At 44.4% G+C, this 13,203-nt stretch overlaps 1 protein-coding gene across 1 annotated transcript in view; it reads right to left on the bottom strand.

Moving 5' to 3' along the window:
- Nucleotides 1–11,676: 11,676 nt before the first annotated feature.
- MAP6 (microtubule associated protein 6) overlaps nucleotides 11,677–13,203 on the bottom strand; it is a 34,860-nt gene continuing 33,333 nt past the window's right edge. Inside the window, exon 4 of the mRNA XM_027466247.3 lies at nucleotides 11,677–11,849. Within this exon, the coding sequence (XP_027322048.2) occupies nucleotides 11,780–11,849 (70 nt within the window). The 3' untranslated portion in view covers nucleotides 11,677–11,779. The remainder of the gene's footprint in view (nucleotides 11,850–13,203) is intronic.

Below are 13,203 nucleotides of genomic sequence, written 5' to 3'. Positions count from 1 at the left end.
CAGGATCAGGTCCAACACTGGGCCATGGTGGATGTGTCTCTGTCTATCCAAATCCCAGGAATTGCTGGGTGGACATCATCTTCCTTTACAACCTTTTCCAGAGCCGCACCACCTCCTCGGTGTAAACTGATTACAAATATCCCACCTCAGCCTCCAAAATTGCCATTTCTGTCTGTGGCTCCTTTGACCTGTACTAAAAAAGGTTCAACTTCATCATTCCAGCTAACTACTAACTGGGCCCTATTTGACACCTTCCTAACACCTCTTCTGATGGTGGACAAGGTCTAAGATCAATTTAGAAAAAAAAAAAAAAAAAGACTTCAAATATGTGAGGAAAGTCTGGTTTAGCTTACCACCATGCTGCTTATGCATGACTAAATACCTGCTGTGTCTTTTTATGTCAATATTAGCAGTAAAAAAACATTTCACCCTTATGTTAATACATCTGAATCACATAGAGCACTGAGTGATACTTTTTGAGCCAGAAAATTTACTTACAAAACAGCAATTTTCAAGATTTCTCAGAGCCAGATTAAAAACTGCAGGAGACTTTCTCAAAAAAGAGACTTTTCACCTTTTTGCCAAGCAAAAGGTGTGTCCTTTCGTTTGTTGGGTTTCTAGAAGGGGAAAATCATTATTTTGATGTTTTCAAAGTGAAACACTCTAACTGCATAGGAAAAAAAATAATGATTCAATATGACATCTCCCAATCACATTTTGTAAAGCTTAATTTCTAAAATGAAAATTAGTTCTGCCTTCTTCACATCTATGTGTACAGAACATCTTTGTGTCAGAACAGAATAAAGTATGCAGAAAAAGTTGCTATGATGTTTAGAATGAGTAATGTGGCTTGGGATCAGCCCAAGCATGCTAAAGAAATTACAGCAATTTTCCTTACTTTGGCCTGACCAAACATCTGAAGTATTAATACCAAGAACTCGCCTACTTCTGCTGCTGCAAAGCATTTTGCCATCCTGCTGAGCAGTGTGAGAGCACAGTGGGAGATCCCACTGGAGGAAAAGGAGCAGAGAGGGGCAGATGCAAGTGGCTTCATTTGCAAAGGGTTATCTAAAGAAAGGATGCATGACTGATATCATAGCAAGGCTACTCTTGACTGTCTTTGAAAGGTCATGGTGACTGTGGAAAGTTACTGAGGTCTGGAAGAAAGCAAATGTCACTCCAATCTTCAGGAAGGGCAGGAAGGAGGAACTACAGGCTGGCTGGTCTTTCTGGAGCACACCTTGGTGGATTAAATAATCCTAAACCTTTCCAAAGCATATGAAGTACAAGAAGGTGATGGGGAGTAATTGGCATGGAATTACAAGCCTTGCTTAGCCAACTGATAGCCTTCTTTGACGAGATGACTGGCTCGAAGGAGCAGAGGGCAGTGAATGTTGGTAATCTCAATTTCAGCAAGGCTTTTGATGCAGTCTCCCATAATTTCCAATATTATAGGCAAACTGGTGAAGTGCAGACTGGATAAAGGGAAAAAAGGGTTGTATCAGCAACTAAGTGCCCAGCCCCAAACTGGTCACTAGAGCTGACCCTGGAGGTTGGTACTAGGACCAGTGCTGCCTAATTTTTGCCCTAATTACCTGGGTGGTGGGGAGAGCAAGCCTGCAGGTAGTGCAAACCTGGGAGGAGTGGGTGATAGAGCTGATGGACGTGCTGCCATCCATGGGGGTCTGGCCAAGCTGGAGAGGTGGGCAGAGGAACCTTGTGGACATCAGGCAGAGCTCTGCCAGTGGGCTGAGGGAGGGGATCCTTCCCCTCTGCTTATCACTGGTGGTTTTGGCAGCAATATTGGTCTGAGGGCTTTATTCCTTCACCTCTTGGCTCAGAGGTCTACCCCTTTGTTAAACCTGACACAGGCTGGACTGTGAACCAGAGGAGTCAAGGGACAGGGATGGTATTGCCACCAAGAATTTTGTGTTGTAGGACCAAGTCTTAAAAATAAATTCCAGCTTGGTCTCTCCTGTGGAAACCCATATATTTTGGGAGAGGGCGTAGGATTCATCCATGGAGGGTAAAGCCCAGGGAACAGGGTTGTTTGTCAGCAGTCTGATGGGAGCTGATGCTACATGCTAATTGCTGCAGCTGCATCCATTTTTTTGTTGTTGTTGATTTTTGTAATGTTAAATGAAATCTTGTCACAGATTTCAGGCAGCCTGATGCTGTGGTTTTCTCATGAATAACTCATAATAATTATCAGTCTTAAACATTGACAAATCCTCATAACAACATCGCACAATAGAGAGAGAGAAAAAAAAAAAAAAGGAATTAGGTCTGCTCTGTATTTATCATTACTCATATCACTACTGAAACAAATGAAAACATCAAATAGTATGGCTGAGACCAGGTATGAAATGAATGGCAGATTGAGGAACAGAGTTATGGTGGTTTTGGGTCCCAGGTCATACTTTGCATCGTATTTATGACATTGGTGTTTCTTCAGAGTTTAAAAAAATATATATTAAAATGGGAAGAACAGAACTGCAAAAATAAATACTGTGCTGGAAAGGAATGCAGAGAAACCAGAGGAAGGGACCTTTTTCTGCATTTCTGGCTTGACTCAAGGCTGGGAGTGCTGAAAACATCCCAGGTGTGCTCAGCCTGTGCCAGCACTTTCAGGAATCAGCTGCTACCCTCAGAGACTGAGATCAGAGAAGATTTTGGAAAAGAAGCCAAATTATTATCAAAAGAGACAGCTGACATTTTAAGACAAAATGTCAAAGCCACATTTCCTGTTCCTTAATTGAGACAATTTTAGAAAGGAAAAAAACTGAGTGCCTGGTCGATAACGAGGTAGTGAACAGAGGGAGGAAGACTTCACTGGCATTTCTTGTCACACAAGGTATTTGTTTAAATGCCCGAGTTTCCTGAATTGGAGGGGACAAGGGTGTCAGTGCCACTCCTTGGCATCAGTTCCAATGCCACCGTATTCCTTTCCCTCCACCAAAACCATGACCACCAGTAAAAGCCTCTTTTCCCTTTCTTCCTTCACCAGCCTTGCCCCCATCTCTGCTCATAATCTAAACCACAGAGAAGGAAGAGGCAAGGAGGCCATGCATCATTTCTTGTGGTTTACATCATTATTAGGTCCCACACTTCCAAATGGAAGCCTCTGTGCATAAGTGGGGCTGTTGCCTATTTAATATACTGCCCAAGGCAAAGGTACATTTCCAAGAGCGCTTTTTACAGAGCTCCTTGAAAGCACTGGAGACGGCACCAGCTGGTACCCCCTGGTCCTGTGTTTGTTTTTCATGATTAAATGTGGCAGGATGTTTTTTTCCGAAGCGCTCAGCCTTCATTCAGCTGCCTGATGTTTCAGAAGTGCCCATGTCCCCATGAGGTCCTCAGAGCTGTCAGCTGAAAACATCTCAGGAGGCCCTCAGCTCCTTTGAAAATAAAGTCCTGTCTGTGCAAATGTCCCCTTGGCTTGCTTAACATCAGCACTAAAAAAAATCCAAAACACACCCTGTTGGGTGATCCTGTAGATTATAGAGTTATAGATTGTGACTCGTGTTTTTAGGCACATTAAGTACACCACATTTACCCTGCTGATTTCTAAAAAATTGCCTTGGCTTAGTAATAAATTGTTTGAAATATTGCCTTTCTCTGCACAGAGAATTAGGGTAAATGAGATGAACAGAGAGGAAAAATTCTGCCTGGGGAAATATGGCTGGTATTTAGGACCTTTCCATCCAGAGCTAGTAAGATGTCTAAAATGTTTTGGTTTGTAACATGAAGGAGAAGTGCCCAGAGTCAAAACCTTCAGTGGTCCTAATTAGAAATGCAAAAAACAATGCCAAAAAGGATGGTGGGTACTTTCTATTATGGCAAAGAAGGGCAGAAAATGAAAAATAGAAGCTGAAGAATTCATGACTGGAAGGGATAGCACAGGGAAGCTTCAATGGGAATGAAGGAATGCTAGCAAGGGGTTAGAGCCATCACTGAATAAAGATATCAAGACTCTTAGGATATATGTTGGATGCTGTATTTCCGCGATGTGACAGTGACCAGATAGCTCTGGGTAATCAACAACAAAAGGAGGTTAATTAATAGTCAATAATTTGAGTAGCAGCAGTTCAGCCAGGAGGTACCAACTGGGTGACCTGCCTGGCTGGAAATTGGTGGCTGCAGAGACCCACAGCGCCTGCAACAAGGCTTGACACTGTTCAACATTTTCTTCCATGATCTGCAAATAAATATCAAATCACTCGCAGACAACACAAAGACAGCCTGCAAAAAATATGATGAGTCACACAGAGCAGTCTGGCTCGCCTGGGGCCGTGCAGCCAAAATGTGTTAATAAAGCCAGGAGCTACGTCAGAAGCTGGGAAAATGCAGGAGGTCGTGGCCTGAGATTCAGAGATGATTTCCTGGGAAGAGGAGATCTGAATAGGTTTTGGGGTCACCAGGGGCAGTCAAGTTTTGTGATTTTCCGGGGAAAAAGGGCTGGTGTTATCCTTTTTGAAAGGGGAAAGCACTGCCATCAAGAGGAGCACCTAGATATTAATTGGGGCTATTTATTAGCAGAAATATAAAGCAATGCATTTTTAAGCATCATGGAGAAGAGCCCCGTGAGGTATGTGATAACTTGTCCAGCTCCTGGTGCATCAGATGAAGATGAGACGCCCTCCAGGATGAGACAGATTAATTAATGCTGAGTTCTCTTCAGGGGATAACTGGGAAGGGTTGAAACACCTTGGCCTCTGAACCTGCCCAGAAATGGACCATCATGGCCAAGCTCCCTGCTCCTGCAGACCCACTAACCTATTTTTACTTGGGCATGACTGGAAAGCCAAACCACGAGTGCTCTCGCCCACATGTCGCATTTCCTCCTTATGAAACTGTTCCAAAATCTGAGCCTGGTTGCACAAAGCGAAGGCAGCCTCGTCTTCTGCCAGATGGGCCTTGTACTATGGAACAGGCAGCGTGGAGAACCCTTACTGCTGCTCGCCCAGACAGGTGAGCTGGGGAATTAAACTGGCATTAATTCAATTTGAAGAAAGATCTATTTTTTTTTTTGCTGTGTTTAATGGTTGGTCTGGGACACAACAATCACACAGAGGCTGGGTGGTGGCACCCAACTAGTAATAGGACTAGCGGGAACGACCTCGAGTTGTGCCAGGGGAGGCTCAGGTTGGCAATGAGGAGACATTTCTGCTCAGCAAGAGCAGTCAGGCCTTGGGACGGGTTGCCCAGGGAGGTGGGGGAGTCCCCGTCCCTGGGGGTGTTCAAGGAGAGGTTGGACGTGGTGCCTGGGGACAGGGCTTGGTGGTGACATTGGTGGTAGGGGGTGGTTGGACCAGGTGATCTTGGAGGGCTTTTCCAACCTTAATGATTCTATGATTCATTTACATAGGCATATGGGCCATGCAGATCCCAGCTGGGCATCAGGACCTGCAGGACTGGGGTCTTCTGGATGACCAGACTGACAAAAAAATGCTCCAGGGTTGTTTGGAGGGGAAATCCCCTCATGGAGGCAAACTATAGCACAGCTTTGCTGTTGTGACCATTGCTCTTGAATTAAGCTGGGTTACCAGCTTGAGTATGGAGCAACATCACCTCGATGTCCCATTAGGGACAGTGGCAGTCACAGGGTTTCTCTATTGGATTCAACTGGTCATCTCTCCAGTATACTGGAGTTATTAGGGCCAGCTCTAGCTGGATCAGAGGAGAGGTAGCAAAAACACTTGAAAAATAACCAGGACAATGGAATAACCAGGACAAAGTGGAGTAGTGGGAGGTCTGGAGTCTCTTTCAGAGGATAAATATGTTGAACCCTGCTTTGTTTTGTATCCTCCTAAGACCAGGCTCAGTCTGTCCTTAAGACAGGGTGTATGTCCATAATAAACTGGCACTTCCCTGCTCTTCCAGCCAGCATGTCCCGCAGCAGAAATTTGATCAGAAAGTAACAGAGTCATGGGTCCTGCTGGAGACAGGCTATAATAAACCTCATTTTTCAGCTTAATGTATCAAAAGGTGCTTTGTGACAAATTTTCCCAATCTGGAAAATTTGGAAACAGATTTTTCTCCAACAATGTTGTTAGCTTCACGTGTATATCTGAAATTATCTCACTGCAGGAGAAAGCTGGGGAGACTTCTACCATGTATAATGTGAAGTGACTTCAACATCTGAAGCATGCAAAGTGGGATGCTCGGATGTTGTAGATGAGAAATGCTCTGCACTCAGGGGAGTGTGGATGAGGACCATCATCACTCACCCTTTCGATCAAAAATTTAGCTAGATGCACTGAATGTAAGGGAATTCATATGCATATAAACAAAACGTGAATTTTTAAATTTCTTTCCCTCCCCACACTGGAAAGCTAACATGCATATATATATATATATAATATTTTTTCTTTTGTTTTTCAGTGAAGGGTATGATATATTTCAGGCAGCTAGAAAACCAGCATCGAACAACTGGATTATTTAGGCTGGAAGAGATGCATCGCCCTTCTTGTCCATTATAGCTCCCTTAGTGATAGATGTCTGCCATTTCAGAGAAAATTGGGTGAAAGCAGTCTAGAAGAAACATGTCAAAAATATCCTATCATGAAGGGAAATGGCTTTCCATCTTCCATCCCAAAACCTTTGAACCCTATCTTCAAAACCAAAAGTCTATCCTAATTGAAGTTAGAGCATATATTTTCATATCTATAAATTTGTGAAGCTTTCTAGTGCTTTGAACCCAAACCCTGCTTGGGAAAAGTGATGGGCAACATGGAGAGTGTGGCTGCATAAGGAGCACCAAGGTTTTCCCAAATCTTGTAGTGATGCTTTGAGGCACAGCTTCAGTTTAAACTTTTCCTCACACTTTTCACTAGGAAATCCAGCACATCATTTCCATTATGCCATGCAAATTAAGACAAATGAAGATGTCACTGAGGTAATTATGAATAATACGTGTGTATCTAAACAGAAGCAGCAAATCCATTAGTCACCCCTTTCTGAACTGCTGGGTTGCTTTCAGGAGGGAGGACAACTGTGCATTTCTGCAGGTAGCATTAACAAAAGCATTTCTTGGGATAAGATGTCTCATGTCTAATACTGGAATGAGCTTTGCACACATGTTATTGTTATACTGGGTAGCTTGTGAAGGCAGTTAAACCCTGTAAATGGGAAAACACCATATAAGCACTCAAAAAGGACTATTTTAAAACTTACTTTAAAGTTACACTCCTCCAAAAGTAGTGGGATCTGTACTTTGAAGACCAAAAGAGATTTTAGCTTTGTTCATAGGACTTTGGCCCAGAAAAGACAATTCCAACTCATACACAACTCCTGGGATAATCCATGTTGTGATCACAGACACGTGTCCTTGTCCTTTTTAATGGGCAGTGGTTCATTTATCTGGATTCAGACATCTCCAGTTTTGTCTGACACCACAGTATAATTTGGTTTGAAGGAGCCACCAGCCTTGACATTCAACGTGAAATCCACTTCCCTCTTCTAATAAAAATAACACACCTCCTGCCAGCCTTGCTTCACAGTTATCTGTAGCAGCAACATCAATTTGTGCTGTGGTGAGGGTGATAAGACCCAAAACTATTGGGTTTTCTCAGCTAATTCATCTTTCTTCTTCCCCTGAAACTTGTGGCTTATCTTGCAACAAAATACCATCCGGGGATTGTACCTCCCAGCCCTTCCCTCTTCCATTACCCCAACACAGAAAAGCCATTTCAGGATGGTGATTTCATTATACATCATTGATAGGGGATAAATTATTAAAGCAGATTCATAAAAAATGAAAGGCATTTTACACAGAGAAGGAGGCCTGACAGTAACCTAGATATGTCACAAAAGCTGATTGCCACCGCATAGGAAAACCTGCCCCTTGCTGGAGCAAAAAGGGGAAAATTATGAAAGATGTATGAGGGTGGGAGAAGAAATGAAGTGACTGGAATGACAGAGTGGGAGATAAACACATCAAGGCAAAGGAAACAAAAGAGAGAAGACAATGGAGGAAAGGGAGAGTGAATGGAGGTTAAATAATTCAGGTCAGGACTTTTAAGAGCCTTGAAGAAACAAGGGAGTGTGTCGCCTACGAATCGTTGCAAAATATTATAGTAAAATATGCTATTTGCAGCATTAGAAAAAGCTGTTGGATTTAGACATTCAGCCAGGCCCTGACTGGTGTAAATCAGCAAAGAGACAGTCAATTTGAGGATATTTACACCCTCCTGAGGAATTGGCCCATAAATCAGAAGGGCAAATCCAGGAGGTGCAGCTTCAATATTTTCAGCCTCTGCATCACAGATGCTATTGGCCCGAAATCCCAATTGAATCCCTGCTTGCTCCTGCCCTGGTACTCGATGGATCTGCCTGACAGCTCCCCCCAACCTCTCAGCTCCTTCAGCCATGCTTCATTACATGGAAATAACCCTTCAGATTAGGAGTTTTGCATCATTAATCCACGTTAATGCCCTCAGTGCCTTCTGTGAACTCTGCATGTCTCCTCAGCCCTGGGCGTGCTTTTCTCTGAAATGTTGTGCAAGTCCTCCAAGCCGTGCGTCCTGAGACCTGCAAAGGGTGAAATCAAGTTTGGAGCACGCTTGTGAGCACTTTTCTCTTCCTTTTCTCCCTTGGGGGCACGTCCTTTATGGCTTGGTTTTACTACCCAGCTCCTGGAGGGCAAAAAGCTTTGCCTCATGCCTCTATCTCCCTCCACTGTGTTTCATTTCTGATCTGGAAATACTCCTTTCCTTTCCTTGCTCTCATTTCTGGTCTCTTGCATTGCTCTTATGTTAGCCTTGGCTTTGCTCGCCAGGGGGATTCCCTCCCCTCCACCAGCCTTACACATCTGCACCACTGCTGATACAAAGCACAGCCAAGGCTGTATGGATGTACCGAGCACGCCAGGGATGAAAGCAGTCATGCAAAATTAGTCTTGCTGGTGGGAGGATAATTCCTATTAATCACGTCTATTACAGTAACACCTCAAGATAAGTGAAAGACGAATAGAGTGGTGAATAGCCCAAAATGAGGAAAACTCCCAGCACTGAACACTTTGCAATCTAAAAAGAGGAGCACAATAAGAAATGGTGTACAATAAACCAAGTGGGCAATATGATGATTATTTTTGAGTGGGAGAGGAAGTGGAGTTGGAAAAATGTGCGGGGTGCAAAGTGAGTTGGAAAGAGAGGCAAAAGGAAGCAAGATTCTGAGGGTAGCAGTTGTCACCCGGAGGAAGAGGAGGGAAATATCAGCGATGGAAAACAGAATCTGTCAGGATACAGAAATTGTTAGCATTTCTTAATATTCTAGCTTGTGGCAAAATGAAAAATTTGGGATGTGAGGGGGGCAGTCGAGTTAAATCAGTGCATTGCATTTGTATAGGAAATGAAACCTAAATCTTTTTATTTGGTTGGCCTGAAATATTGTGCCTAGTTTTGTTGGGAAAAACACACACACACACAAACAAGGTTATTTATGAGTTACGTAAATGTTTTTAAAGTGGACATCTGTCTTGATTTGGGTCAGTGTTTAAATCAACGCTGCCATTTCAAAACCTATTTCCAAGAAATCTCACCTTCCTCCTTCAGAAACATTTCCTCACAGCATTCACTTGAGAAATGAAATTTGGTGGCTGCGTGTTCCTGCCTTCACCATGTGCTGAGCCACTTCAGGGAGCTGAAGAGGCAGAAAAAGGGGGCATTTTGGTGAATGTTGGGGTTGGGTTTTCTGCCCCTGCAATTCTCTGCTCACTGATGATCAGATACCTTCGGGGGGAAAAACTTATTCTGATTTCCACCATGGATATCTAGATTACTACAAATGATGGCATATAGATAAAATCTTCAGCTGACTTTTTTTTTTTTTTTCTTCTCAGAATCTGTATAAGAAATAAATGATCGGACATCAGAGAGGAGCAGCCAGATGCCCACGAGGTCCCACTGTCCTGGGACACCAGCAGCAGGAATCTGGAGCAAAACTTCCTGCAGGCCACCGACGTCTGGCGCTGCAGCTTTGGACCAGGCTCCTCTCTAATAATTGTGCAATCATGGTAATTATACACACACACACAAAAAAAAAGTTAATTACTTAATCATGTGTTACAAGGCCCCTTCAGCTAGTAAGCGAGGCACACGCTCAGTGCAATTATTCACAGGCATGTAATCTACTTCCCTTTGTGCTGAATATTTCATTAGTTGCTATTCACATCTTCTCGGAGGTACTTTGCAATGGTTCAGTGATTGGATTTACTCTGGTTTCTTCCTGGCTTGTACAGGCCCTGTTGCTACAAATACTTCTCTGTGTTTTATCCCTTTAGCGAGAACAGGGGAATCTTTCCAGCCTCCTGTTGCCAAAGAGAACTCACAACACAACCATCAGGAGCTCGAGGCATTTTTATTACTACTTTTTGAGGTCTTTTGGGTGGCTCCCAGCATTTTTGTCCCATGCCTGTGCAACTTTTGGCACTCCTGGGATTTTGGCTGTCACGGGGTGTCCCAGCAGTGGCACAAGATGAATAACGAACAGCAGTAGGAACCAAGGGGCTCTGCAGGAGGAGAAGATTGATTGGATTTACAAGCCAGACCTCCTACAGCTGATCCAGCCATGGCTGGGATTACTCTTGATTTACTCCTGCACAGCAGGAGTCTGTATATGAGGAGCACATCTATAAGAGAAGAAGGTGTATCAAGTCCAGGTGCTTGTGTTTACAATTTGAAACACTTGGACAACTTTTCCAAGCCCACAGCAGTTTCCTTCTGAACTGGACCCCGCAAACCAAACTCTGGTTTTGGAGCTGCCATGCTCTATGGAAGCTGCCCATCTCTCCCCTCCTCTGCTGCCTTGAGTAATTCAGGGAGGGAAAACATCCTTCTGCTTAAAGTTAGTGCTTGGGCAAGGTGAAACAAATCCCTGCTCCAAGTGTCACAACACCTCAGGCTAAACCTAGAGGTAATTATTAAAGTCTGGATGATTTGTGGTCTTGGCCATCTGCAGGGCTGTTGGGCTGGACTACATCTCTCATTATCTGCTGCATAAATCATATGGACATAGGCAGCCTCACCCAGAAAAGAAGGAGCTGTAGCACAACACACCTACTAATCCCATGAACCAGAAACATTCATCCTACATTTCTAGTTTGTACTTTACAATTTTTCAGCAAAAACTCTGATTTCTAATTCCATCAAGATGTCTTGTATAGGATCTGCCACAAATGGCAAATTGAACAAATTGGATGTTAAAAGCCTCAGAAAAACAAACAAACAAACAAACAAAGAAAAAAAAAAAAAAAAAAAGAAAAAGGCCTGAGATGTTCTTGGCTACAGTGCAATAGCAGGGAGATCAGATGCTGCACAAGACATTTTTGACCTGGTAGCATCCAAATGTGGGTTCCTGACTGTGGCTGAGAATTTACAGTGCATTAAAAAGCTTCCAAGGATTTTGAAAAGACCTGCTGAGCCTGCCAGCTAGGCTTCCAGGATAATCTCTGAAACCCAGTATGGTTCTTCCATCCATGAATCTGAATTCCCTGTTGCCTGTGTAAAGGAGAGAGACCGATGAAACCAGCGCCATTCCACAGCGCTGAATAAAGGGAGAACTGGACCCGTTTTCTTTTTCCGACTTTACTGAAAATAAATCAAGGCACAGTCATGCGAACTGCATTATACAGATCCTGGTAACTTCTCAGTACTTGGGAGACAAGAGAAATTATCATTCAACTCTGATCATCAGCTTTATTATATGCCAGCCAGACGATACACATTTCATGCAGACTATACGTTTGCTCCAACCGTTGCTCGGAAGAAAGTGCTCAGCTTCATGTGCATTGGTCCTGCACTAAGGTACTTGGTTCTTGGTCTGTAGCACCAGGATTTTTTTCGGGGGTCCTGCAAGCAGAGAAAGAGCATCATTGCAATGCTGGCAGGGCAACAGGGTGGTGCGCCACGACAAAATATCCTCCCCGAGCTGGAATTGGCTCTGCAGAGCGCTCCCCATGCAGCCCGCACGTGTTTGGTATGTTCTGGGGATGGTTGGTGAGCCTGGTCCTGGTCCCTGCAAGGAGCTGCTCCAAAACCCATGGATGTCCATAAAATCAGTAGGGCTGGAGCACTTGACTTAGCTGGGACCAGGACCATGGGTCAGCTATGAAAAATGCTTGCCAATTGATTATAACCTGCATCGAAAGAGCACCTCGCTGTAAAATTGTCTCACAAAGAAGCAGTTTGTCTCCCTCAAGGCAGGTGGGGAAAGCCCTATAGCGCAGGGGAGCTCTTGAGATGCCGAAGAAGTGCCCAGAGCCCATTAAAAAAAAAATAATAAAAAAAAAAAAAGGAAAGAAAGTCCAGCTAACATGTGCTAAACCCCATCCAAGAGCACCTCCGTGACCCCTGGAGACACCAGGAGGTGCTGGTGACACCGAGGTGTAGGATCTATTGTAGGATCTGTTATAGGATCTCTGGGGGCCAGCTTTGTCGCTGGGGTAAAACAGCAGAGAAGCATCAACGTGAGCACCAGGTTTGCATTATGCTGCACATGCTGTGGGGAAACTACAGCTCCTGTAGGGTAGGTTTGGGGTGGCCTTGGATGGAGCAGGAGGGAAAAAGGCTCTGGAGGTAGGGTAGATGCTGTGGGAACAATCTCTGGATGGATGTTCAAGGGAAGGATAGGGCTTGTTAGAGGAAGAGAGTGGAGGGGGTGCAGAGGGAAGGAAAGTGTAGGAAATGGGGGAATTCATCTTCATTAGGAAGGAGAAGGAGGATCTCCAGGGCTGAGGTGAGACGTGTGATGAATGGGGAGGGATCTGTGAGGCTGCAGAAAGAAAATGGAGAAGCAGGAGAAATGTGTTCAGCTTTAAAATGGATCTTTGTGTGGTGGTTGTGTTAAGGAGACCCCCCCGTGTCCCCCCAAGACTGCCCTTGGCTTTGTGTAGGGAAAAACCCCAGCCTTCGTGAGGGGAAGGCGAGGCTGGCACCGGGGCCAGGAGAAGAGATCCTATAACCATCTCCTTGGCCAATGGCACCAGAAGAAAACAAGACACTTGAGACAAACCTGCCCTGTGCAAGAGATTAGTGGGGCAACACCATGTTTAGAGCCACGGGAGGACACCTCTTGCTTAAATACTCACCCTCATCCTGCCCTTCGTGTTTACAGGGAAGAGCCATTTATTACCAGAAGCTGTTGGCAGAGGCTGGTAAAGCCTTTCCTCAGTGTCCCCAGTGCTCACTGGTTGGGGACAGCTTG

The sequence above is a fragment of the Anas platyrhynchos genome, chromosome 1 (genome assembly GCF_047663525.1).
Source record: "Anas platyrhynchos isolate ZD024472 breed Pekin duck chromosome 1, IASCAAS_PekinDuck_T2T, whole genome shotgun sequence".
NCBI lineage: Eukaryota > Metazoa > Chordata > Aves > Anseriformes > Anatidae > Anas > Anas platyrhynchos.
Note: the sequence above shows the minus strand (reverse complement) of the source record. Positions and strands in the feature narration are given on the sequence as shown.